Consider the following 22,568-nt stretch of genomic DNA (forward strand, 5'->3'; position numbering starts at 1 on the left):
TAGGTTGGTTTTTAACTGGATCAATACAACATAGCTCATCAATATATTGCAATTTTTCAGATTCTCAAATTCTTACCGATCAATTAGCTAAGTTTTGGGAATTAGATTCAATCATTACAAATAAACAATTACAGTGGTCTCCTGAGGAGATCGAATGTGAAAATTCGTTTGTGCAAAATACGTCTCGCCTACCTAATGGCAGATTTTTAGTCACGATTCCATTAAAGCATAGTCCAGATGTTTTAGGCGATTCATACAAAATGGCTAAAATAAGATTTTTACAGCTAGAGAAAAAATTACAAACTAACTTACAATTAAAAAATCAGTATAAAAATTTTATTCAAGAATATATTGATTTGGGTCACATGAGACTATCAAAACATGTGAACAGTGACCAAATAAAATATTTTGCTCCACACCACGGTGTAGAACGCCCTACTAGTTCTACTACGTCATTAAGGGTCGTTTTCGATTGTTCTATGAAATCATCTTCCGGTTATTCATTTAATGAGTTGCAAATGGTCGGCCCGACGATACAAGATGATCTTTTCTCAATATTATTGCGCTTTCGTCAACATAATATCGTCATTACAGCTGACGTCACTAAAATGTATAGGCAGGTCGAAGTTAATGAGTCACAAAGACCCCTTCAACAAATACTGTGGCGCGACGAGCCTAGCGAACCTCTGCGGGCCTACGAGCTAAACACGGTAACGTACGGCACTGCTTCGGCTCCATTCTTAGCGATACGGTGTCTCAAGCAGTTAGCCGACGAATGTACCGACCCGCTGATTCAAGAGGTGATCTCTAAAGACTTCTACGTCGATGACGTCATCACAGGCGCTAGTAACATCTCTCAGGCTCTTCACATTTATACAGGAGTTACCAAGCAACTTGCTAGTGGGTGTTTCCCTTTGCGTAAGTGGTGTTCGAACGATAAAAATGTGCTATCACAAATTAAAAACCTTTCAAACGACAACATAACAATTGATCGCTTAGATTTATGTCCGAATGATGTTTCAAAAACATTAGGTATAAACTGGGATCATAAGTCAGACGAAATTTGTTTTAATATAAATTTAAAAACTTGTAGCAAAATAACCAAAAGAAATATTTTGTCTACTATATCTCAACTTTTTGACCCACTGGGCCTGGTCACCCCTTCTATATTAGAAGCAAAAATAACCCTACAAAAACTATGGTTATGTAAGTTGTCGTGGGACGATCCAGTACCCGAAGCTACACGTACAGCTTGGTATAAGTTCATTTCGTCATTATCAGAATTAAATAATTTAAGAATCCCCAGACACGCTCTTCGTTCGAATTACAATAACCTACAATTGCATATATTTACGGACGCTTCCGAAGACGCATACGGAGCGTGCGCATATTTACGGTCTGTTGACGATAGTGGCGAAGTAAACGTGACGCTCTTGTGTTCAAAAAATAAAGTTTCGCCTCTGAAACCGCAAACACTCCCGCGTCTAGAACTTTGCGGCGCATTACTAGGAGCGAGACTCGGTATCAAGATCGTTGAATCATTGCGACTCACTATAGATAATATTTTTTATTGGTGTGACTCCACCATCGTTTTAGGCTGGCTTAACACAACTACTAATAGACTGCAGACATTTGTACGTAACAGAATAGGAGAAATACAGTCCATTTCAAACATTAGCTCGTGGAATTATGTTCCAACATATTTAAATTCAGCGGACTATCTAACGCGTAAAACCAGCCCTGATGTGTTAATCAGCTGTGAGCAATGGTGGAAAGGCCCGCATTTTTTACAGTCCACCGAGTCATCGTGGCCTACATTTGATTTTAAAAATAATAATTTAATTTTACCAGAACTAAAACAAGAAGTAACATTAACAATAGCTCAATCAGATGAATCGGTATTTCCATTTGTTAAATTTTCTAGTTATTCCCGAATGCAAAGAACCATGGCTTATATCATACGTTTTATTTACAATTTAAAAAATAATAAAAATAAAATAACAGGCCCTTTACAAGTATCTGAAATTAAAAACGCTATTTACAAGTTAATTAGTATATCACAGAAGCAATCATTTCCTACAGAGTACGAACAATTAAAATCAAATAAAACTTTAAAAAGTACTTGCTCAATTTTATCTCTTAATCCATTTTTTGATCATAAATTAGATGTAATAAGAGTCGGTGGACGACTTCTAAATTCACAGTATGATTATAATAAAAAACACCCATTTCTCATTCATAAAAATCATATATTTTCTAAGCTTTTATTTCAAAATGAACACAAAATTTTAATGCATACCGGACCGCAACAATTACTTTACTCCACTCGTCAAAACTATTGGACGATTGGTGGGCGAGATCTGGCTAGGCATGTGTATCGAAACTGCACCATTTGTAGGCGATTTCGTGCTGACAGTACTATACCTATAATGGGAAATATTCCCAAAGAAAGATTTAGTGCAAGCGACGTCGGTTATCCCTTCCAATACACATCAACTGATTATTGTGGTCCTATTATGATTGCTAATAAAGAAGGGCGAGGATGTCGCTTAATAAAATCATATATTTGCGTCTTTGTATGCTTTACCACTAAAGCCATACACTTGGAATTAGTTAGCGACATGTCCACTACAAAATTTATTTTAGCCTTAAAAAGGTTCATATCGCGTAGAGGCAAACCATCATACATGTATTGCGATAATGGTTCGAATTTTGTTGGAGCTAATAATGAGATTAAAAAAATGATATCTACAGACGGAGACAAAATAGTTGATATTTTTGCACAAGAATCCATAAAATTTAGTTTCTCCCCTCCCCGGTCTCCCCATTTTGGTGGGCTTCATGAATCAGGTGTAAAATCTACTAAAAATCATTTGAAACGTGCAATTGGTAACTTAAATTTAACATACGAGCAACTGTACACAGCCCTGACGCAAATTGAGGCAATACTTAACTCGCGTCCTCTTACCCCAATGTCATCAAATCCCGAAGACCTACTTCCCCTTACCCCAGGCCATTTCCTAATTGGCAGACAAATCACGTCATTACCAGAGCCAGACTTAGCCGAAATTCCATTGCATCGCCTCGATCGTTACCAAAGAATCGAAAGAGTACGTCAACAATTCTGGTCAAGATGGCACAAAGAATATATTTCGGAGCTCCAAATTCGCACCAAGTGGAAACAATCTCATGGGTCGCTCTGCAAAGGAGATCTCGTACTTATCAAAGATGACCACCTGCCTCCAATGAAATGGCACTTGGGACGAATCATAACCATTTATCCGGGATCTGATGGAGTAACACGAGTGGCTGACATCAAGACATCGTCAGGGACAGTCCGACGCTCATTCTCAAAAATTTGTCCTCTTCCAAAACCTGAACAAGATTGAAGCGAGGCTTCAATGAGGGCCGGCATGTCGACGCATCACATCATCGACGTCACACGCACACACGCAGGGCTTACGTAGGCCTGCGCCCGGGCTGCGCGGCGCGCCCCCTTCACTCGATATTGGACCACCGCCGGTGTGCGCATGTCAAAGTGTCATACTTTAAAGTATCAATAAATCGTATTGAGTCTAAATCAGGTTTCATTCATCACCATCATCGAGGCACCTTCCAGTAGACGGCTCCAAGCTCCAGCCCCAACAGATCACATAAGAAAGAAATGAAAAGATAAAATTAACGTTCTAATGTTGTATTGCCTTATAATTTGTATTGTTAAGCATATCTTCATATTGCCTCAATTCTAATAACGGTCCTATTTCTGGTAATAATTGAAGACATGAATGGATGAAGTGGGTAACTAACATTTTACAACACAAGAGCAATTACTCATTTTTCCATTATAATTTGCACAAACCTTGTTACTTACCTTCTTCATCATTTTATTTTTAAAATTTATTTATTAAGCATAACATACATTAACATTATATAATAAAACAGAATGGCAGCACCATTAAACCCGACAAAGGTTTGTCCTGGTGCCATATTTATAGCTAATATATCTAGCTATACATAAAATCCACATTTTTTATTTCAAATCATTTTCTTGGACTGAAAACTCCATTTATGTGAATTTTTTTTTAATTGTTACCCACTTCATGTCTTCAATTTGGCACGAGTCGTATTACTCCACAAATAAGTCATTAATTTTTCTTATTTCTCGTTTTATTGAGGTTGGCCGACGTGTTTTGAGGTTGTTGATTTATTTTTGTGCCGGAACATAATTTTGTCAGGTCTATTTTAAACGGTAGGGTATTTTGGAAAAATTGGGAGGAAAAATATACCTATCAAAATTAGGAGATAAAATAAACGTCATTTTTCTTGGCAAGTGGGAATTAAAAACGTGCTACCGACTCTGCGCAAAATAAAGTGTTGGAAACAAAATATATCTTTACAGTCAGATTAATAAAAGTTAATTTTCATGATTTTTTGTTTCAATAAAGACCAAACATCTTCTCGAAACAGGTGTGCTGCCCCCTCCCTAAAATACTGGGTACGCCCATGGGTCTATATTCAATTATCCCTACACAAATGTGTGCTAGTCTTTCTGTTAACCAGTTTTAGGCTGAACAGATTGTAGGCTAAAACTGGGTTTGTTGAAATTAAAAAAATGATAGAAAGAAAAATTTATCACTCAACTATGATGTCACTTTGAGTCCCAGGATGTCAGTCAGTCCATAGGATATGCGACTCCGGCGTTCTTTATAGTACGGTTATCGCCATATCGCTTTTACCCAAGTGATATGTCTGCTCATTTGCCCCATATTGACAAACAAACTTAAAGTGGGTAGACTATAAACTAAACATTGTATTAATCTCAACACTTAACCCCTGTCTTCCGTCATGTACCCCATTAATGTCGAATTATATCGCCTGTAACTTTACTGGCGTTTAAGGGCGCGTATAAACTTTCGATCGTAGATATTTATATGAATACGAACATTTCATATTCTAGAGGACAAAATACGAACATAACATTTTGTTTCAGAGATGTCCAAATACAATCATGTATAGGTCTACTAGAATCTGAATAAGGCAAATGTTGAAGGCAGATTTTCAAAAAAAATCCTTGATTATTGGATAAATTTTTATATTTGCATGTTTCACACACAGAATAAACCGCTATACGAAAAAAAGGATCAAAATGTTTTATTCCATTTACCTTGGTATTGCTAGAGTCAATTTATTTTCTCACTTTTTGCTATCAGATTCTGGTAGACTTATAAAGTCGATAAAAAATGTGTAATTATTAAACAATTTGCATTTAGTCGAGTACATTTTTCAATTCACAATACATAATTACTCTATTTTAAACGGAAAGGAACGTATCGGTGTCTGAAAAGCACGCTGCTTTTTTATAACATTGAACCTCCACTTAAGAACCTACCCCTCGGTTAAACTTCTGAGGGTAAGGGAGACATAAAATGACAAACACCCTTAACGTTTTGATTTGTTGTACTTAAATACAAAATATATTCAGTGGATTGGGAATTTTGTATATACACTAGGCCGAAAATACGCGGCCGAAGTTCGGCATGATTACGCTTGCAATGCGCTACGCATACTATATAACGCGACGTAATTTTGGCATGGTTTGTCATCAGTAATTTAAAATACATATACAATATACATATTATATATACATAGAATAAAGTATACTTTAGTCAATACTTTTAGGCTTTAGGCTACCAATTTTATCTAATATCACGTATCGAACCATAAAAAATAATAGGACGTATAACACATAAACCTATAATACGACAGTATATATTATGTCTATGGTATAACATGGTATATCAATTTGATAGTTTTTTTTTTACGCTGTAAGCAAAAATTTGGAAAAGTGAATCGTAATGACATTAAAAACGTAGTATACACACGATCTCCAGATAAAACCAGTCATCGGGACTTCGAAAAACGACCGAGAAGCCTCCTCTAATCACTACTATTCACCCGCTCGCAATCAACTGAACCTTATTAACAAATGAAGGTCTATCCGCTAATTCAATCATACGGTTTAACGATTAATTTACATATATTAACGATATTAACAGGAGCGATAATCTATACATATAATAAAATCGTAGGAAAGTCAATTCTGTACATTGAAAATTTTTGAAAAATAATACTTGCGACGTGATCTACAATCGATATAGAAGCCAAAAATATAGTTTTTAGAATTTTTGTGTGTTTGTCTGTTTGTCTGTATGTATTATGATATGATTATTATGATAATCTATTTCTGTAAAACGATATCATTACAAACTTATAAGAAAACCTTTGGTACCTCGTTTTATTTTTTTTAAACTAAAATGAACGCAAAAACTGAAAGTCGACGAAATAAATATATTTTGGCACATTCTTAATTTCTTGGTGCGTTGCATCGTAATGCGGTAAATTCGTGACATTCTAGGTAGCATTAAAGCGGCAACTGCTTTGTCAAACAAAGCAGTAGAGATGATGAATAACATCATATTCTTGTAAACGTACATTGTCATTGAACACGTTATTTCGTTTTCTTTAATTAATAAAATCATAACATTGTGTTCTGACTTCTGAGTGAATAATCAATTTAGTTTCATTGAACTTAGAATTTCATTCAATCACGAAACGAAAATAGCTTGTAATGTATTTTTAGAGTGAAAACACTGCACATTTTTGGGATGGGTAAAAAATGTTAAACTCGCATCAGAATACGTGATCTGATTGAATAACACGAAGGAAGAGTCTAAATCAGCCATTCTCAAAGTGTGCTCCCAGGAGCCCTGGTGCTTCGCAAAAGCCTCCGCGAGTCGATACATAAATTTTTTATAGAAATACCATCAGACACCAGCATGGAGAATTTTGGGATTCATTCAAAGACAAATCATTATTTTTATTGGAGGGTCCGTCAAAAATGTCACTTCTTAAAAGGGTTCCGCCACCAAAAAAGTTTGAGAACCGCTGGCCAATACCTACTCTTGATGAGTCTACTCCATTCCGTCGGCACGGCGTAGAAGAAACAGTAATATCCCCATCTCTTTCTATAATTTCTATTTTCTTCTGATTAATGGCAATTCGGTCTTTTTCGGTTCTAAAGCCTATATGTATGCAAGAAAACAAATATTTAAAAAAATCGGCCAAGTGCGAGTTAAACTCGCGCACGAAGGGTTCCGTACCTCAATCGAGCAAAAATAGGCTGAAAATTGTGTTTTTGTATGGGAGAGTTAAATATTTAATTTATTTAAATTTTATTATTGATTATTAAAGTCCAAATATAACTGAGTATTTCGTGAATATTTCAAGTGCCCATGTGTTTCAGTTATTGAAATCGAGCAAAAAATAGCAAAAAAATCACATTTGTTGTATGGGAGCCCCCCTTAAATATTAATTTTATTTTGCTTTTAGTATTTGTTGTTATAGCGGCAGCAGATATACACAATATGTGAAAATTTCAGAAATCTAGCTATAGCGGTTCTTGAGTTACAGCCTGGAAACACATAGATAGACAGACGGACAGATATTGAAGTCTTAGTAATAGGGTCCCGTTTTTACCCTTTGGGTACGGAACCCTAAAAACGTAACGTTTTTACTCACTTCATTCACTTACGTCTTCAATTATATATGTGTCTTTCAGGTAAACAATTAAAATTTATTGATTTGATAGCATGACGATCAACACTCATTCCGATATTACTTTCACATTAAGGGCATTACAAAAGGAAATTAATATTTAGTAATAGCGTTGACCTTTTACTTAATTATTTTCAGTGTTAGCGGCAGTCAAAATACGTCGGTCAAGTAATTGAATGGATGTTATAAATCAATCTATTTAACCTATGTGATAACTCATATAAGTTAAAAATAACTACAGATATTTTGTCTTGTACCGGCGTTAGACGACGACGATGCTGGGCGACCGCCCAGGGCGCCGGATAATAAGGGGCGCCAAGGCCAAATGAGGCCTTAGGCGCCCCCTTTTTTAGGGTTCCTTAACCAAAGAGTAAAAACGGGACCCTATTACTGAGACTTCGATGTCTGTCCGTCTGTCTGTCACCAGGCTGTATCTCAACGCTATAGAGTAAATATTGTATGATATAACTTAAGTACGGAACCTAGACAGGTCAGTGGAGTTGACGGACCTTGCCTTTTTTTTATAACTAGAGATTGCCCAATGGTCGAAATTCGACCTTATTTCCAACGATATTAGGACTACCTATATATTTTTGTAAAAAATATTGACTTTATCATTTTTTTTTCAATTCTTGTCTCTGGGACTCAGCTGATCTCAGACTGGCCGTGTAAGCATTGTCCAATAGTATCTCAGATTCAATAAAAAAAACTATAATCCATTTTCAATTTGTCACCTTGATGTCAACAGATTTCAACCATAAATAAAAGAGTATAATTCGTTTGTATAGGCTTGTCACTCAAAAATCTGTCATTTTTCCTAGCGTGTGTGTTGTAGTGTGTGTAATGTTTTATTTGTTAAAAAAATGTATGATAAAAGTAAAAGTATGATTTCAAAATAATATTAGCTTGATGCACTCCTTTAATATACAATGTGTCCCGACACCGGTGTCCGATCCTTTAATGTCGTGATCTATGGCATATTTTATCGACAAATTGGCCCTCAACTTTTTTTTCTCTCTCATGGTTGTAAAATGGCAGCCATTTTAGTTTTTCTCGGGCTTTCACACTAATGTGACCAGAACTGCTCTTGTAAATATCCTATGAAGATAAAAAAAGGTCTTATTTGATAGCTAAATTTGTGGACTACGCTTACACAGGCAATATGTTATAAATTTCGTGGAATTAAACATAGAAAAACCCAAGTTTAAGAAAAAAAAATGTGTATTTTTTATTAATGGTTTTTTGTAAAAAATCTAGCACATTAAACTGGTTATTTTTTATTTTTAAAAGATAGAGAAAGTTTTAATAATTTAAAGTGAACCCTTATAAAATCATTAGATGCGGGCTATTTGTAACCCAGTGGGTTACCAAAAACCAACAGCACTTAAGTATCTACGAAATTGCTAGTCCCTTTTATAAAAAGAAAATTATGCAATATTATGATACACCATATTATGATGACCATACACTCTAATCCTATTACATTGTAATGCGAATTTGTCTGTCTGTATGCCTGAACCGCTGAACCAATTTAGATGCAATTTGCTATGGAGATACTTTAAGTCCCGGGAAAGGACGAACATTTTCCTGTGCGGTTTCCGCGCGATAAGAGGATTTTGACGCAACGGATTGCGAGCGTCATCTACTTATTATAAATAGCTTTGCTCGGTATAGCACTTATATATATATATATATATATATATATATATATATATATATATATATATATATATATATATATATATATATATATATATATATATATATATATATATATATATATATATATATATATATATATATATATATATTTATATATTTTTTTTTCTATTGCTCGTTTAAAGATATAAGATTATCATAATCAATGTATTTTTTAATCTCGGTAATACTTATTTATATATAGTTACTTATTTAACCCTTTGAAGTACCTTTTCATTATTCAGAATAATAACGATTCTATTTTGCCAATGGAAATGATTTTAATTAAAAAAGCCATGTTCGAATGTTCGGAAGTTCTAAATTCAAATCGACAATCGGCATCCATCTAATTAATTTTGATATTATGTATTCGAGGTTCGGGTGCAGTAGGGACAGAAGTACAATCGGAAATGTGATCCTAATCACATTTTTTTAATTGAATAGACCAGATACGGCTAAAAAATGGCACGTCTGGAAAAGAAGTTAGAAGAGGACTTTACTACTGCTGTTTCAATGTCATAAGCATGTAAATATTAGTAACTAGTAACCCGCCTCGGCTTCGCATCGGGTATAAAATATATAGCCACTGAAAAAATGATTAAAATCGATTCAGCAGTTTTGTGGCCCGCATTGGTCGGTACCGCCGCAAAAGCTACTTCCCGCAATTTTTTAATCTGTAATATCTTCGAAAATATTCATTTAAATCATGCAAGATGCTGTAAAGGGCCATATAGACCTACATTAAATCAACAATGTATTTAAGTTATTTAATTGGATTAATGCTGTATTTATTAAAATTGCTTCGAAAATTAGCCATTATTTGTCGTAAAAAGAAAATGACAAAAAATGTTATATTGATATATCCAACATATACCATCGCGGAGTTTTCTGTAGACCTTTTTAATGTGTACAATACTTGGTATATTAATTTGATAAATCTCGTAGGGTTCAGCCTGCGTTTGAAACCCCAACAATAACAGTATTTCTCCACTATTTAATTAATGTTATCATACCTATAACCTTCCTCTTGAATCACTCTATCTATTAAAGAAAACCGCATCAAAATCCGTTGCGTAGTTTTAAAGATTAAGGGAACAAAGGGACATGATGAGGGAAAAAAAACGACTTTGTTTTATAATATACTTATATTACATGGAATATTGCCAATATTACTAATATTTACGTGTTTGATATTGGAATTGTCTAATAGTAAAGATCTTTGACAAACCTCAAATCTTAGACTTAAACACAACAGAAGAAGCATATGAACACACTATAAGGTGCTAAATTTTACGTAGATATTAAGAAGTCGCGCAGAAAAAAATCGGAAAAGTATATTTTGAACTTTGCCGTGGGCTCAAAGACACTTCCTACCACATTTTGATCAATTCTGATATTCGAGAAATGAGCGTGAGAGCAGAGGCGGCGTAAGGCGTGGGTGACATGGGCGGCCGCCTACGGCCTCGCGGTCCTCCCCTTCGACCACCACAAACATTTTTTTGAAGAATTTATGAGTTTTTTGTAAATATATTTTTTATTAAACATCATAAAATTCTTTCTCTCAGCAAAATCCTAACATCTTGCCCACATCAAATTTCGGACTTTCCCCGCCACTGCGTCAAAGAACATCAGCAGGCACACCTTTGCATTAATTGTACGGATTCCAAATTTTTAAAACCTTAAAAAATCGTGTCATCGAAATATTCTACTCGATCAAAATGGATCAAATTTTAATACGATATACTAAATATTTTGAATCAGCAAGATTTCGTTCCCTGCGATTGATTTAAGTCCAATAAATCAAACAAATGTCGCCCAAAACCCAGCCCGCTCCAATACGCTTAATAATAAATGGATTAATACGTCTCATGGTCCTTTCTGAGTATGACTTCTGCGTACTGGCTTTGATTAATAGTTTCTGTAGAGGTTGTAATATATTATTATAGTGTTCATATTTTTCTATAGGTACTGACCATAATATGCCGAGTAACGAACTGAAAGAATTTACACGTGGGAGAGCCATGCTTCGGCACGAATGGGCCGGCTCGGCTGGATAAATACCACGTTCTCACAGAAAACCGGCGTGAAACAGCGCTTGCGCTGTGTTTCGCCGAGTGAGTGACTTTACCGGAGGCCTAAACCCCTACCCTATTCCCTTCCCTACCCTCCCCTATTCACTTGCCTTCCCTACCCTCCCCTATTACCCTATTCCCTCTTAAAAGGCCGGCAACGCACCTGCAGCTCTTCTGATACTGCGAGTGTCCATGGGCGACGAAAGTTGCTTTCCATCAGGTGACCGGTTTGCTCGTTGCCCCCCTTATTTCATTAAAAAAAAAAAGAATATATATAAGTTTGGTTAGGACAATCACCTGATTGTCTGATAAGACGTAAGATGATCCTTGCGTCGGATGGGCATGTAAACAGTCGGTCCTCGCGCCTTATCTCTCGCCTTTACACATTGAGGGTGGAGCGTCTGCACTCTCGTCACAAAGTGAATTTCAGTTCCTTTGTGGTGAGAGTGCCGACTCAAGTTTTATCCATCTTCGAGGTGGAGGAGTTCTGGCCCGCCGGTGTAGTTTACCGGTGGTTCCGAGGGAGGCTCCCGAACGAAGCGCGCATCACGTCGCCGAAAGAGACTTTACGTGATAAAGTGTAGTGTGATTGTGTGTGTGAATGTGTAAAAAATATATATTAGGATAAAATTGTTCGGCGTGCATTCGTTGTCTAATTGCCATAACACAAGTTTTTACTTAGCATGGGAATAGACGACGTGATGTACGCTACCTAGCTTTTATATACTATTGTATATTATGGTATGCTTAATAAAGAATTTGAATTTAAAGTCGTGTCGGTCAGCCATTCCACTGGGCTATGAGAGTAAAGGAATAGAGAGTACTCTTGTGTACCGCGCACACACTTGGGCACTATAAAACTACTCCTGCATGGCTTGGTTTCAATGAAACCGGCCACCGTCACCGAAATCGGTGTGGGAGTTATATATTATATTATATGTTTTATACCTTTTTAACTATCCATCTCCTCCCCAGCATCCCCCGCGGTATCAGACCAGAGGGGGTGGGAGGCGCTCGGCGGACTGTACGCGCTGCTAGCGCAACACGACGCACTGGGAGGGCACGCGCTGGCGCGCAAGTCCGTGCGCTCCCCCTCCCGCCGCCTGCGCTTCGGCCGCCGCTCCGATCCCGACATGCCACCGCAGACGCCGGTAAGTTCTGTAGAGGAACCGGTGTTGACACCAGTAGTACCGACGTCCAGAAACATTTGAAAAAAATTATCCTGAACAAAACATTTTTGAGTTTGACTTTTGAGGCTATGGTGTAACAAAACAAAGTGATAAAAATGTAGGAAGGTAGCAGCGCTGAAGGAGCAAAAATTTTTTTGTGAGTTTTATCGGACAAGCGCCCCAGAGTTATGGATATTTTTATATTTATAAAATTTTAAAAAGTAAGTCTTTCAGCGCTGCTACCTTCATAGCAAACTCTACATAGGGTTACCCATATACACCCTATAGTATTATCAACTTCGTTTTTTTACACCCTGTGTAAATATTCTGCTATCTTAAGGTCACAGCACACATATCAACTCGGAAAGGGATCGGCACCGTATCGCCTCGAGCCGTTCAATATTGTTTGTATGAAACTCCCTACTGCAACGCACACTAAGCGGAACCGTAACGTAATCGCCTCGCCTCGGTAGGGGACAGAGGTCGGCGAGCCATAAGCGAGGCGTCGCCTAGCCGTAGCCGAGTTGACGTACAGGCGCTACTGATACGCTTTGGTAATACGTGCAGGTTGACGCCTGGTTGACGGCGAGGCGATACAGTGACGATCCCGTTCCGAGTTGATATGTGTGCTGTGACCTTTAGGACTGACTCAAAATGAAAACGCTTTGTAATTAGCCGCGAGTACAGCAGGATTACATTACTTATGCTTGTTTTCACCAACAACACCTAAAATTTAGGTATCGTCGTCGTCGTTGCGTACATACGTCACCTAAGTGTTACGGGGTCGTCAATTCATCCCCTAAATTATAAGGGTCACCTAATGGTTTGACGGATGAATCGCATAATAGGTTGTTTTAATCAAAATATACGTCACCTAAGTTTTACGGGCTTGTCAATTCATCCCCTAAATTATAATTGTTTAGGTGTTACTTAAACTTCGGTGAAAACAAAACTTGCGTTAGGTGCCCCTTATATAGCCTTAAGGGACACCTAAATTTTAGGTGTCGTTGGTGAAAACGGGCATTACTCAAGCTGACGTTAATAACTTGTCAGTAAAGTTAGAAATTACATATGTAGGATTTAATATTGATCGCATCGTGATATATCAAAGTGATACATCAAATTCTATACGTTTTCGATTTCTAGCTTCACTGCCAAAATAATGCAGCGGATTCCGTTACAACTCTACACAGTGTTCTCAAAGTGAACATTTTTCAATAAGAAATTGCTACGTCAAAGTACGAGTTAAGTTGTACGGTAAATATAACGTTTTCTGAAATAAACACATTAAAATGATATGCTACACGTGTACATAAGTTGAATTGAAAAATAATACTTAAAAAGATACTAATTGTGTTCTCATGATTTTTGTCCTTACGATTTATTATTTTATTTATCCCGAAAACAACTCCTAAAGACGTGTGTACACTTTTTTTCTGAGAAAAATATTAAATAAACTAACTCAATTTTAATTTTAAAGTAAACTTTTAAATAAAAGAGTTTAATGTTTATATTTTTAAAGGCGTATTTAAAAAGTGTTTGACATAGTTAGTACGTACTACACTACCTTATATTACCTCTTAAGCCTAGATTTTACTATCCAATTGACGTAGGGAGAAAACGTAGACTTTTTAAATATTACGTTTGTATAGTGTTCACTACTAATATGTCGACTAAAATACACTTAAAACGTTTCGTGAGCACTCACAACAACACAAATATTTGCAGATCATAAAATATAAGTACGTTTCAATCAAATTCGTGACTAGATCAACAGACACGTACATCGTAAGCGACCTGTGACTATGTCAACAGGATTTTAATTAAGGTCAAGTTTGAGCCTTCCTTAGCCCCGACGAGCCTCCATTTGCTTAATTTTCAAAAGGTAACGAAGGAGATTTCATGCGAGAGATCAGAAACGACCTCCGTAATGCGAATTACCCGGTGCCTACAATGAAATGAAATTATTAATATTTTGTGCAAACGCCACTTTGCGCGGTGAATTCTTAAAAATACCGAAAAGGTAGGCAACTGTCGCGATGAATAAAAATTAATGTTTGGACAGCTTTCCTGAATTTTAAGACTCATTACGAGGTGGTGTTGTTGAGTAAGAGACTTAATTGGGAATGACATTATAATAATATACAGTACTCCCAAATTAATAACGCGCATGGAAATCTTCGCTAATTGTCGTAATTACGAAAACACCCGAATCCCACTTGCATTTTGCATCTTGTTTAAAGAAGTAAATATCATATAGCCGGTGGCTGTCCGCTGTCGCTAACTCACCGGGAAGTCATCGCGGCATTACCATGACAACGCCCAAGCAACGTCAGGCGCCTCTACGTCGCTGCAAAGCGCTGTTTTTCTTAAAGTTAAGTATATAACAGCGCTTGCAGCGACGTCTTCCGACGCTCAGAAATACGATCGTTCCCGAAAAATTACGAAAATTTCTATGCGCATTATCACTTTGGGGGCACTGTAATTATATTATTTCTACAACTATCACTCGAGAACTTTGGATCACAGAACTCCTAAATTTTATTATACTTAATTAACCTTCCTTGGACTTCCACAACATTTCAAAATGAAAATTTGGCAATTGGTTCAGCCGCTCTCGAGATATAGCGAGACTCTGGCGAGACTAACAGAATTAAAATTCATTTTTATTTATACAAGGTGCACCGTTTGTAACAAAACCACAATATTGCTATACTGTGATAAAACTAAGTGATTAATACTTAAGGGTGTGTATATGTTCCCTAAATTGAGTTACACAATATACACTATCAGAATTTCAGCACAAATAAGTATGTCAGTAATGTCTGATGCATTACGTTAAATTGACATTTCGTTTCACTTTACTCGTTTCGATTAATTTAAATGTTAAATTGGGCCAAATTAAGTGCCGTTGTATCTCTTTATTGCGAGGATAATTTGTGACAATTAATTTGATATCTAATCTAATTAATAACAACATCAAACATGACATTTACAGTTCCCTATTTACCTTGTACATTTGTATGACACTTCGGGAAAACAGGAATGTTGCAGGAAAGTCATATTTTCGATACGTCATAATTTTGACAGATCGTCGACCGATGCCCCAAAATCGGGACGAGTAATTATTTAGTAATCTGTAGCGAGGGGACGAATCGGTTGGGAGCAACCGCGGCTGGCAGTTTTCTCAAATCTGTGTTAATTAGGCTTAGGGCTGTGCTTTGGCAACAAAACATGTGTCATTACATTTTTAGGGTTCCGTAGCCAAATGGCAAAAAACGGAACCCTTATAGATTCGTCATATCTGTCTGTCTGTCTGTCTGTCCGTCCATATGTCACAGCCACTTTTCTCCGAAACTATAAGAGCTATACTATTGAAACTTGGTAAGTAGATGTAGTCCGTTTACCGCATTAAGATTTTGATACAAAAATGGAAAAATTATTAAAAATTTTAGGGGTCCCCATAGGTACAAAATTTTGTTTTTCATCTAAGCTATGCGTGTGGGGTATCTATGGATAGGTCTTGAAAAATTATATTGAAGTTTCTAATATTTTTTTCTATTCAATGAGGAAACAGACGTTATAATAACAACTACAATCGAAGCAGCCGAGGATCTAAAGCAAAGGCTATCGCTACGAACTGGCAACAAAGTTAAAGATAAAGTTCGTACCATGGCCTCTTTGCTGGTAAATGGGACAAAAGGAACCTACAAAAGGTTGATAGTTGACGAGGCCCTCATGAACCATTTCGGCTCAATCGTCATGGCGAATCAGTTAACAGGCGCCAACGATGTCATCCTCATTGGAGATATTAACCAACTTCCGTTTATAGAGCGTGAAAACCTCTTTAAACTTAATTACACTCGTCCAAACCTGGTAACCAGCATCACCCAGGAGTTGTCTTGCACACACAGGAGCCCTATGGATGTGGCATACGCCTTAAACATGGTCTATAATAACATCTATTCATCGAAGGAAATTGTGCGGTCCCTAAAGCTAATGAAGTATACAGGAGCGAGAATACCTAAAACCGATCTAAATACCCTGTATCTTGTCCACACACAAGAGGAGAAAGCAGCCCTCACTAATACAGGCTATGGATCGGGAACGGACTCTCGCGTCCTCACAATCCATGAAGCTCAGGGATTAACGAGTCCTTCGGTGATCATCATACAGACCAAGTCCCGAAAGCTGGCAATCCATGACAGCGTTCCTCATGCAGTTGTAGCTATATCCCGGCACACTAACACCTGTGTCTATTACACTGACACTGATGGAGACGCTGTGGCAAGCTTTATAAAAAGAGCCACGGAGGTGTCAGCCGAACACATAAAAGATTATAATATAAAAATGGCTATAAAAGACAGGAACGATAAAGTCCTAAGCCACATGGCGGGTAGATTCGACACAGAACGATATCTTTTCAACAACCTAGAAACTCCACCCAGCTTGAGTGACCCCTCTCCACCAAGCCAATGTCACAACATCTAAAGGCAAAGGGTGGAGCAGCATAAAATCTAAGGAAATCGGAAAATGTCGGATCTACTGGCCGCCACACCGACTGGGACCTCACCGTTCAAAACATTAATATTATTATTATGCAATTTATAAAACAATAAATGTATATATTTATTTATTATATGTATAACATATTATACTCTATTCTATTAAATATATATATACACATATATAAAAAAAAAAGTGTCCATGGCGTGATGGACCACAATTAATTAAAATTCATAATATTATTTCAATTATCCTTGTTGCGAAAAATCTAAATAATAAAATAACAAAAAAAGGATATGGACGAACAGTCTATAGACGGCCCCAATTTTATAATAAAAAAAAAAAATATTTTTTTCTTACCTGAATAGTTTGCGAGAGAGACTCTTCCAAAGTGGTAAAATCCCCCCCCCCCCTCTAATTTCTAATGTAGGGGCATGGTAAGTCTAAAAAAATATATGATGTACATTACTATAAAAACTACCAACGAAAATTGGTTTGAACGAGATCTAGCTAGTAGTTTTATACGTCATAAATGGTAAACCTTAAATTAGCTTCCATTAAATCAACTGAAATATAAAAATAAATCAAAAGCCTTTTTCATAAAAATAAACCTTATTGCTGCTGCGAAACCCTTCATGGGCGAGTCCAACTCGCACTTGGCCGGTTTTTTATAATTACTCTTCACATTACCATACACTTGGTATCTTGGTACAGCAGAAATCTTTTTAACCGACTTCCAAAAAGAAGGAGGTTATTGTATTCTTGTACATTCATAAACGTTATTTTGGGCTAATCTTATAATGACACTGTTGGCAGTTGAGCAGCCTTACTACATTAGCAATTTAAATGTTGCTGCTACATGTTATATTTAAAAGTTTATAAAAGAAAAAAAATTCAAAGATACTTTCAGGCATAATATTATGGTTTTCATCCTCATTTAAGAAGTTACGTTATTTGAATCGAAGAATGATTTCTTATAGTCGATATTATGCCCTAAAAACTTTGTCAGACTTATCCCTATATCAAAATTAAGAGCTAGTGTGCTCATAGCCTTATGTTGTTACACGGATATTATTATGGAGATTACTCCATCTAGGCTGTTTATTGATCGCAAATTGGGGCAAACACGCTTACAACAATTTATTATAGTTCCAACCATAGACTTAATATATACTGTCAACTACTGGCAAAAGCGCCTGAAATAATATAATTTATACAACTATAAGCTATTAAAATCAAAACACTACGAAGTTTTGAATCAAAAGTCCGGTCCCTTGTAACAAGTAACTTGGCATTATATGCTTGTTGAACAATATATTTAACATTAAATTCAGAATAGCTGTTGGTTAAAAATAACAAAATTAATTCAATGAAACATGACATTTTACAGTTACTAATTACCTAAGGTTTCTCTTCAGTTACAGTAACTTTTTTTTATGAAATAAAGGGGCAAACGCGCAAATGGGTCAACTGATGGAAAGCAACTTCCGTCGCCCATGATCACTCGCAGCATCAGAAGAGCTGCAGGTGCGTTGCCGGCTTTTTAAGAGGGAATAGGGTAGGTAATAGGGGAGGGTAGGGAAGGGAATAGGGGAGGGTAGGGATGGAAATATGGGAGGGTAGGGAATTGAAAAGGGTAGGGGATTGGGCCTCCGGTAAACTCACTCACTCAGCGTGCGCAAGCGCTGTTTCACGCCGGTTTTCTGTGAGCCCGTGGTATTTCTCCGGTTGAGCCGGCCCATTCGTGTCGAAGCATGGCCACGTCAATGAGACTTTTAACTAATTACTAAAAAGTCTCATGCATTCAGTATCGTGTTAAAATTTGCAACACCGGTTTTCAAATAACTCGGATTCCGTGTCTGAAAACTGTTTGTAGACTACTATTTGAAATGAAAACGTTACTGAATGTGAAATAGTAAGACACTAAATACAAGTTAAATCATTTTGTCCAATCATGTTCCTAGCTCGCTGAGCGACGTGATTCAATAAGATATAGCCGCGCGAGTGCTTCCGTTCCAAGCTGTTGGCTAAACATTTTGCCATTTTGACGTTCCTGTATATTCTATAGTAGATTGAGAAGTATTATCACATAATGTGCAATTAAAGATTAGTGTACTCGAACACATTCACTGGTATACACAAGAATATGGTGAATGTATATTACTACAAAGTAATACAATTAGCGGTTTTATCTTACTTATAACTTAGGTGACACTACTTAGGTGTCTGTAACTCTTTAAGTCTTTGAACTTTTGCTTTTGTCAAGGATGATGATGTCAAGGAATATATATAGGCCAAACGGGTAGAAAATTTAAAACTAGAATTAAGGAACATTTAACAGCATGGAAGAAGAAAACTGACAGATCTACATTTGCGGAACACCTAAATAATAATGGCCATTTCTTCGATCCTGATAAAGGTATTAAGTATCTACACATTTTACCAAAAAGCAGGAAGATGGATGCATTAGAAGCGCTGGAAATAAATAGACACAAGAAATATGGGAATCTTCTTAACGATCAGACATGTCTCTCAAATTCTATATTATTACAGGATACTTAACATTTAATATTTTGGACATAATTTTAGTTTAAGTTTGACATTTTAATTTAGATATTAGAAATTTTATATTTCGACATTGGCATTATTTTGACATGATTTATATGAATTTATTATCTTATAACATTATTTATATAAAGATTGTCATTTTATGAATTGTTAAATATTATTATTTATTTATTATAGTTATAGGACATTTAAATTGAATTGTTGATCTATTTAATGTAATTATTGTTTTTTAATTTAATGATTTTCTGACCAATTTTATATTTATGTTGCTATTTAAGTACAACTCCTATTTTAGTCATTAATTTATCAATATTAAAGGTTTATATGAAAGGTACATTTAAAACAATTTTAAATGTAAGGTACATGCAATTGTATTTGTTTTTTTGGTAAAAAAATATTGTTTTTGGTAGAAAATTGTACTAAATGGTAGAAATTTTTCATGACGCTGACAACCCTATTTTTGTTTGCCAATTATTTAAAAATTTAAAATTACCTGCACTACACCTGATGATGATTTTATCGAAACCGGTCGTGTAAAACATAATTGTTATTAATAAAAGTGGAAAAAGTGCATGGAAAGTGTATATTATTACTGTGAAACATGAATTTCCACCAAGAAGTTACGGTACATTCAATATCATATATAAAGATGCGATGATTCCTTTTTAGGGTCCTTCCATACTAAAGTGGTTTGCGGAACCTTTGCGCACGCATACACCTAGTGAGTGTCGCGAATATGCCATCGTCGTCTTTAATCGTTGATCCTGCAACCTCTCCGTTCTCAAACGGGCAGAGATATGTACGACCTTTAGGGCCTGTTTCACCACTTCCTGATGAGTGCCGAATAGGCTATCCACCATATAACTTGACAGATAAAGTATGGAGAATCTGTCAAAAAAGTTTTGAATAGCCTATTCGGCACTTTATCAGAAAGTGGTGAAACAGGCCCTTAAAATACAAGTAGAAAGACTAATTGGCTAGCTGTTTTTTTATCACTGATTTAGGATTTATAGCCATCTCTGTTATTTCAGATCGACGAGATGGAGGAGCTGCTCTCCCTGCGCGACATCCGCAACCCCGTTCGCCTGCGCTTCGGCCGCCGCTCCGACGAGCGCGCCGTGCCGCACATCTTCCCGCAGGAGGTAAATAAGTGGATGAATAAACATAATATTAATAATTATTCCAGTAGGTATAATATACACATATATTAAACATTAACAGTTAAATTACTAATCTGTATCTTATATCTTTAAACGAGCAATTCTTGTATATAAATATGTAATTGGAATCTCGGAATCGGCTCCAACGATTTTCATGAAATTTAGTATATAGGGGGTTTCAGGGGCGATAAATCGATTTAGCTAGGAATCATTTTTAGAAAATGTAATTTTATTCGTGTCTTATCGAATACCGAGCAAAGCTCGGTCAAATAGCTAGTGATATGTATTATGTAAGCTGGCAGGTAGAGTCGTCTCTTACGATTAAGAATTTGACTCTCTACACTTTCGTAATCGCTTTGGTCATCATGATTCAACGCCGCGATGCGATGCGAAATGCGAGTTTCTTACGCCGGTTCTTCTCGGCGGGGTAGTTCCCGAACCGGTGGTAGGCAACGTAGTTTCTTCGTTCGACTTTCAAAAAAAGTATCATGATACCCATTTTGAATAAAAAAAGAAAAAAAAATACGTGGAGAGCCCCCGTTATTTGGCATTATGCAGTAAACGGATATTTATAGCAGAGGAGGGCTGTATAATTTGTTGGTATTATACATTTCTAATAATCTAATTTAATTTCTCTGCAAGCTCATCTTTCTTTCTCCTCACTCTCTATCTCTAGATTTATTTTATGGACGATAATTTAAAATTGAAAAGCGAAATCTCATACACAGAAACCTTCCACAGCTTCATAATACAGAATTCTGTAGGATTATCCTTCTCACATTGCAACGAACATATTTTCTGCCTCAGTTATTTCACCGAGTTGCAACTTGCAACTGACTCTAGACAGACGTGGTATTCGTAGACAGACTATATAATTATTATATTCTATTAATACATGCGAGAAAAATTCGTAGACAGACTGTATTATTATTTTTATTTATAGAAATTACTGCAAGACTAGTCGAAATTTGCCCATTACAATAATTATAATGATATTTAGGTCCTAACGAAAACAGAGGGGTGTTATAAGTTTGACCTGTTTGTCATCGTCGTATTAGCCAATGGATTAACTTTTATTTATTTAACTGAAAAGCTGACATTAAAAAGAGTTTTTTCATAATTTATTATCGTTGCTCGCCTAACTACTAGAAAATTTTCGCTTATACACTTTGTATTTTCAGAAAAATTTGTGAGTAAAAAGCCAAATGCTAAGTACTCACATACGGTTTTGCTCGATAGAGCAATAACGTCGAGCGAACCCGCGGCTCGGGCTTTCGTCCACACATTCAGCATTGCTCGATAGTTTTATTCTAAATCAATATATTTCATTCCATCAATCCAGCTCGATGCGGTTCCATCAATCCTTCGAGTGGCTCGATGCGAGCCTTCGAGCTGTCAGTTTTGCGGTCCACACAGTAATTATTACTCGATTTGGAGTAAAACTATCGAGCAAAACCACATGTGAGTACTTAGCGAAAAAATTGGCACTACTTAGCACAAATTTTGTGCTAGTACAAATTTGTGTATATTTGTGAAACTACAAAGATATGTTGTTGTTATTGTTGAGAAAATAGTAGCAATTACTAATTATGAAACATGGGATTCTTATGGGACAAGCAGATAACAACCCTATAGGGAAACTTATCATTTTCCTGCACCGTACAAAAATAATCCCAAATTAGTTATTGGGCTCGGACACAATCGGATGTTGTTATTTACTCCATGCTCATATGAGGGTCAGGTCACACGTTAATGACACCGGCATATTATTCGTCTATAAT

The 22,568-nt window shown here is 36.3% G+C and overlaps 1 protein-coding gene across 1 annotated transcript in view; it reads left to right on the forward strand.

The window, feature by feature from the left end:
* The window catches only part of LOC121726946 (short neuropeptide F), a 102,480-nt gene that overhangs the window by 73,318 nt on the left and 6,594 nt on the right, over positions 1 to 22,568 (forward strand). Inside the window, exons 3-4 of the mRNA XM_042114593.1 lie at positions 12,360 to 12,535; positions 20,659 to 20,769. Of these exons, the coding sequence (XP_041970527.1) occupies positions 12,360 to 12,535; positions 20,659 to 20,769 (287 nt within the window). The remainder of the gene's footprint in view (positions 1 to 12,359; positions 12,536 to 20,658; positions 20,770 to 22,568) is intronic.

This window comes from Aricia agestis, chromosome 5 (genome assembly GCF_905147365.1).
Source record: "Aricia agestis chromosome 5, ilAriAges1.1, whole genome shotgun sequence".
NCBI classification, from domain to species: domain Eukaryota; kingdom Metazoa; phylum Arthropoda; class Insecta; order Lepidoptera; family Lycaenidae; genus Aricia; species Aricia agestis.